This window comes from Chrysochloris asiatica, unplaced genomic scaffold, assembly GCF_000296735.1.
Source record: "Chrysochloris asiatica unplaced genomic scaffold, ChrAsi1.0 scaffold00176, whole genome shotgun sequence".
In the NCBI taxonomy this organism is placed as follows: Eukaryota; Metazoa; Chordata; class Mammalia; order Afrosoricida; family Chrysochloridae; genus Chrysochloris; species Chrysochloris asiatica.
In genome coordinates, this window is record NW_006408694.1 from 5,949,073 (window position 1) to 5,956,084 (window position 7,012).

A 7,012-nucleotide genomic window follows, 5' to 3' on the forward strand; every position below is an offset into this window, starting at 1 on the left:
CCTGTCAGTTTGCTTCCAAAAATAAGAAAGCCAAGACAACCTTATGGGGTAGTTCTGCTCTGTCAGAAAGGGTTGCTATGTGTCAAAAATCTTTCACCTAATGTCAACAACAATCTAAAGAATAGGAATAAAATTTAAATAAAGTAAATACAATGCTAGTTTAGCACACTAGGTGGCAATGTATTTCCAAAGTGGAGCTGGACAGTTGAATCAAACATATCTCTCACCCTTTTGAGTACACCAACTCCTCACTTGGGAGTCCTGGTGTGGCGTGGCGCTGTGAGCTAATGTGTCAGACTGCAAAGTTGTTTGAACTGCAAGGTTGGTGGTTCAAGCTCACCAGCTGCTCTTTGGAAACCCTATACAGGGTCTCTCTGGGTCAGAATCGACTTGACGGCACTTAACAACAACAACTCCTCATTTACTGACTATCTTGTTAGCTGACATTTTACATTTACAATAATAGTAAAAAAAATCTACTGTCATACTATTTTGCATAATAATAACATACATGTGGTAATAATGAACACCCAAGGTCTAAGGTGAGATAAGCACCGGCTATGATGGTTAAGGTTTATGGCAACCTGTTTGGTAGTTATTGAATGATGGACTTTGGCAATTATATAATGATTCTGTCATCCTCCATTTTGTGATGTGATACGGATATCCTCCATTTTCACATAATACTGATTTAGCATAACAAATTGGTCTTTGGGACCTAATGATGATCTCACTAAGTAAGAAGTAGGTGTACTCTAGTTGTATAATGTACAGTGGGTGAATGGGATTTGCAAGATAACTCTGGCCAAATGTTAATAACTACTAAAATGTTCTATATTATTTACATATATAACATATTTACATATATTACATGTATGTAGAGCTTCCAACTTTCCTTTATGGTGTGGTGACTCAGCTCTAATCAAGTCCTGAAAATGAAGCAACTTTTGAGACATAAAAGTGTTGTGACTCCCAGAGTTTCTTTAGGTTACCTGATACCTGTGATCTATGGTTACCTGGAAATGAGTTAGTGGAAGCTCACAAGTTAAAAAATATACTTAAGAACCACCCCCAAATCACCCTGTTGCCATTGAGTCAAATATGTCTCATGGCAAACCCACACATAGAACTTCTCCAAAAGGTTATATTTCATAATCTTTATGAAAGATTGCCAGCCCTTTGTTTCTGTGGCATCAGTAGGTGGATTCAAACTGCCACGCTTTAGATTACAGCCAATCAAAAACTATTTGCACCATACAAACTTCCAAAACTACACTTTAAAAAATTAGCCATAGAGTTGATTCCAACTCACAATGGTCTTTGTTGTTGTTCTTGTTGAGCACTGTCAAGTAGATTCTGACTCATAGCGACCCTGTATAGGATTTCCAAAGGTTTAAATCTTTACAGAAGCAGAAAATCTCATCTTTCTCCATCTGAGTGGCTGGTAGACTCAAATTGCCAGCCTTGTGGTTTGCAGTTCAATGCTTATCATAACAACCCTTTGTTGTTGTTGTTAAGTGCTATTGCGTCCACTCCAAGTCATAGCAACCCTATGTAGGGTTTCTGAGGAGTAGCTGGTGAGTTTGAACTGCCAACCTTGTGGTTCAAAGTCCAGTACTTATCCTACAGCACCACATCAGGAATCTATAATTTATGACCCTAGAAAATAATAAATATTTATTTGTTGCTAAAATTTCCTTCATAAGAGTAAATTCTGTATTCTACATATATTATTATACATATCTTCATTCTAGGTAAGGTGTCCAAAAATTTTAGATGGATGAATAACAAAACTTATTTTTTATACTATTATTACCACTGCCACGTAAGGCTAGAGGTCAGTCTGCTTACTCCAAATGACTTATACTTATGTATAACATTCAGAGAAAATTAAATGATTGAAACCAGGGTATCTATTAATTGTGGAAGAAAAAAGGCTAATTACTTTTCACTATTGTTTTTAAGTACACTAAATTCATGTGAAATTATTAACTTCTGAAAAAAAGTGTGTGCTATACATGTACTCTTGGTGGAATGTCTTAGGCAGATGGCCGGTGGGGACTCACTGCTCAAGTTCATTGTGAATTAGGAATTGTCTTTGTTGAATTCAAGCTTTAGACAAAATTGTTCCTAGGGTATCTTAGTTAGACATCTTGCTTATTTCTGTCCTGTCAACAACTTTTACTAACAACAGATACTAAAATATCCATTTGTACATCATCGTATGTAGTAGTTTCAAATACTTTTGTTTTCTATAGTTGGTGGTTTCAAAATTTTAGGAAGCTACTACTTAGTTGTTTTTCTCGTACAAAACAGTTAATTTGGGAGTCTTTCAGGGAAGGATTCTAGCTGCCATCCAGATTTGTCAATAAAAAGTATGTTGATTCTCAAAAAAAAAAAAAACCCCAAAAACCAAAGCTTTAAATTTGGAATCTGTTATATAATGTGTGAGTATTTCTAAGAGCCACTATCATGAAGCATAGACTTATAATATTTATTTGTATAACATTTATCACAAAGAAATATAACACCACTCATTGTTGACAGAAAAAATCCTTAGGGCATGTTTTATCCTCGTTTCCTACATCATCTGAATCAGAATATTCAATGTGCTATTGAAAACAGGTAATTGAGAAGTGACTCAACATGATATGATATTTCATTTTTTTTAAGCTGGTTCTTATATAAACATGAATCCTTAATACACTGGCTTTTGAATGTCCTACCCTGTGTTAACAGATCTTGATAAGAGAAACTACCTAGTGACCTATCAGGCAGAGCAAATACTATCCATGTGATCTTCTCAGCTCTCTAATTATTATTTTTGTTTTATTGACTCAGCTGCCCAACCCCAGGGTGTGATGGAAGTGGTCATGTGACAGGAAACTATGCATCTCATCGCAGGTAACTAATAACCCCTTGCTCAGTCAGGCTTTTGCCAACTTGTTCTAATTTAAATATTTATTCTCACTCATTCTAGAAATATATTATTTACATCAGGAAGTGGAGAGTGGTTAGTTGACTCTTTGTGTGTGTGTTTTGTTTTGTTTTTCCTGTATTTTCCAGAAATCAAGCTAAATTAAATCTTCAGACTTTTCACTTAGAGTATAGAAATCATTATTTGAGGTCAAAAAGGTTTTCTGAACGTGTAGTCCACACTTTCTAGCCCAAACCAAATTAATCTCTGGGCTCTGACTTTTTTAGCTTTAGGACTCATACTCATGTGGAGCTAAGCAGAGACAGCAGGAGTAGCCCGAGGTGACCATTCATCCTGCAGGACACAGCATCCCTGTTCTGGATAAACAACAACGTGAATATCTTCACTTTAACTTCTTCACTGACATGATTTTTTTTTTCCTATAGAGGGGAAAATTTTTAAACTAAATCATTCTGACTCCTTGTTGAAATGAGAATGAACTCAGTGTGGGTATCATTGTATCACTGAGTTTTTGAGCCCAGGAGTTTCACTGATAACAAATCTGAAACTGAGAGAAATCATTAAAATGTTCAGGAGCCTAGACAGAATAGAATAGCAAAGCCAGGTTCAAAACAATTTCCATTTTGGGGTTTTGTTTTGTTTTCAGCCTCCAGTAAATTAGTGTGCTCACAAACTCACACTGATATCTGAGTCAAATTTCTATATGTCCATATTACGTGTACTTCTTTTTTATCTCTTTAGTGTTTCTGGATGTCCTTTAGCAGATAAGACTCTAAAATCTCTCATGGCTGCTAACTCTCAGGAGCTAAAGTAAGTGTCTGGAAACCTGGTCTCATTGCCCCTTCTGCCCTGTTGTTGGACTTAGACCTTTCATTTTATGTTAACCCTTTGCTGAGAATTTGCATTTCCACTTGAGATATTCTGATTGGCATTTCTACCTCAGGTATATTGTCGTTGTTGTTATTTTTAGGTGTGATCAAGTTGGTACTGACTCATAGCAACCCTATGCACAACGGAACGAAATACTGCATGGTCCTGAGCTAACCTCACAATTGTTGTCACGCTTGAGTCTACTGATGCTGCCTCTTTGCCAATCCATCTCGCTGGGAGTCTTCCTCTTTTCCTCTGATCCTCCACGTTACCAAACATGATATCCTTCTCCAGTGACTGGTCCCTCCTGACAATATGTCCAAAGTATGAGAGACCAAGTCTGGCTGTCCTGGCCTCCAAGGAGTACTCTGGCTGTACTTCTTCCAACACAGATCTGTTTGTTCTTTTGGCAATCCATGGCACTTTCAATATTCTCCTCCAACAACATAACTCAAATGCATCAACTCTACAGTCTTCCTTATTCACTATCCAGCTTTCGCATGCATATGAGGTTATTGAAAATATCATGGCTTGTGGTAGGCGTACCTTAGTCCTCACACTGACATTTTTGCTCTTCAACACTTTAAAAATGTCTTGTGCAGTAGATTTGCCTAATGCAATACATCGTTTGATTTCTTGGCTGCTGCTTCTGTGATGGTTAATGGTTGATCCAAGAAAAATGAAATCTTTGACAACTTCAATCTTTTCTCCATTGAAAAGAGTGTTGTTTATTGGTGAGGATTTTTGTTTTCTTTACATTGAGATGCAATCTATACTGCAGGCTATGATATTCATCAGTAAGTATTTTAAGTCCTCTTCATTTTCAGCAAACAAAGTTGTATCATCTGCATGTCTCAGGTTGTTAGTAAGTCTTCTTCTAATCCTGATGCCACATTTTCCTTCATGTAACCCCACTTCTCAGATTATTTGCTCAGCATACAGGTTGAATAAGTATGGTGAAAGAATACAACCCTGTCGTACACCTTTCCTAATTTTAAACCTTTCAGTGTTCCCATGTTCTGTTCGAACAACTGTCTTGGTCCATGTACAGGTTCCTCATGAACACAATTAATTGATATTTTGGAATACTCATAGTTCACAATGTTGTCCATAGCTTGTCATGATCCACACATTCGAAGGCCTTTGCATAGTCAATAAAGCACAGGAAACATCTTTCTCGTATTCTCTGCTTTCAGCCAAGATCCATCTGACTTCAGCAAAGATATCCCTTGTTCCACATCCTTTTCCGAATCCAGCTTGAACCTCTGGAAGTTCTCTGTCAATGTATGGTTGCAGCCGTTTCTGTATTACCTTTAGTAAAACTTTACTCACATGGGAGAGTGAAGATATTGTCCAATGATTTCCACAATCTTTGGAATGGAAATATTGGAAAATAAGGATTTCTTCCAATCAATTGGCCAGATAGCTGTCTTCCAAGTTTCTTGTTGTTGAGTGCTCGCAAGTCAGTTTCCAACTCATAGGACACTGAATAGGGTTTCCTAGACTTTAAATCATCTAGAGAGCAAAAAGCCTCATCTTTCTCCCATGGAGTGGCTAGTGGGCTGAACCATGGACCTTGTGGTTCTCAGTCCAGCGGCTTATCTGAGGAAGCCACTGCATTTCCCACCCCATATATCTACATTTTAACAAGATCCCAGTTAATTCAGTTGTCTTGTTAAAATGTAAATCCAGATTCAATGTTAATGGGGTGAAAATGCAAATTATCAGCAGGGGGTTGAGCAACAATGAACCTATTCTGTCTGAAGCCCTGTTTCATAGCCAGTGTGGTCACTAACAAACAGTACATCAAGTCTAATTTATAAGAGGGGCACCCTTTCAGCAAAAGGTTGAAATAATTAACACCAAATCACTTTAATTAATTTAGCAAATTTGCTTGCTTTGGGGACTTGTACTTTATAATAATTTTTCAAAGTAATCATATAATACTTTGCCTTAGTTTCTTCTTGTTGCTAAATGCCGTTGAGTCAGTTCCAACTCATAGTGACCCTGTATAGAGTTTTTTATTTAGTGCTGCTGCAACAGAAAGCCCAGTGTGCCTTTGTTGTTGTTGTTGTTGTTCCGATTCATAGTGACCCTGTATAGGGGTTCTAAGGTGATACTGAACCATGGAACTTGCTATTCAAAGCATTAACCCACAGCGCCACATCAGGGCTCCAAGACGCCTTTAAGAAACAGAAATTTACTTTTTCACAGTTTAGAAACTAGATGTCCAAATTCCATTGCCTGACTCTAGGGGAAGGCTCTCTGTCCACCCTGAGGGGAAATTCTTGTCCTTTTCTTTAAGCTTTTCTTCCTTGGTTTCTTGATCATATCTCTAAGTGACATCAGTCTTTTCCCATTTGTTGTTCTTCATTTTTGTCCCTAATCTGTTCTTTTAATACTGCAAGAGTTACTGGCTTAAAACGTATCTTAGCAGACATGGTCTTATTAACATATGAAGGAAGCTTCATTTCCCAAATGGAATTATGTCCACAAATATAAATGTTAAGATTTGCATAATTTTGGGGGACATAATTCAGTCCATAACATTTGTTGTTGTTGTTGTCAGTTGCCATCGAGTCGGAACCGACTCATAGCGACCCCATGCACAGCAGTTCTAAGTGCTGTCAAGTCAGTTCCAACCATAACTGTATAGAGATTCTGAGAGGTAGCTGGTGAACGTGAATCCCGATAACAATCCTGTATAGGGATTCTGAGAGGTAGCTGGTGAACGTGAATCCCCGACTTTGCAGTTTAAACTGACTTTACAGTTTAATGCATTAACCCACAGCACCACACCTGGACTCCATAACATAGTTAGACATAATATTATAATATGTAGACATAATATTTTTTCTGTTAATTTCAAAATATATATACTTATTCAGACGTATCAGGTGTAACAAAGCATTCTTCTCATCTAAATTTAATAAAACTGTGTATGTTACTTTTGGACATTTTGGATCATAAACCTGCCATTCACTTTTCAATGCTTGATTCAATTTTGACTATTCATCCAATGGATCTCAAAATCACATTTACATTAACTTTCACTTACTTATTTTAGTGTCCCTAATCTCTTCTCTTGTTTCAAATTTTGCCTTATTTTCATGAAGTCCTGGTGTGATGCTGCAGAATCAGCACTGGGGAGCTAACCACAAATTTGGTGGTTCAAATCCACCAGTCACTCTTCTAAAACACTAT

At 37.2% G+C, this 7,012-nt stretch overlaps 1 protein-coding gene across 1 annotated transcript in view; it reads left to right on the top strand.

Annotated features, from left to right (window-relative positions):
* The window catches only part of ST18 (suppression of tumorigenicity 18 (breast carcinoma) (zinc finger protein)), a 198,926-nt gene that overhangs the window by 134,016 nt on the left and 57,898 nt on the right, over positions 1-7,012 (top strand). The window contains exons 15-16 of the mRNA XM_006871867.1: positions 2,842-2,904; positions 3,680-3,748. Of these exons, the coding sequence (XP_006871929.1) occupies positions 2,842-2,904; positions 3,680-3,748 (132 nt within the window). The remainder of the gene's footprint in view (positions 1-2,841; positions 2,905-3,679; positions 3,749-7,012) is intronic.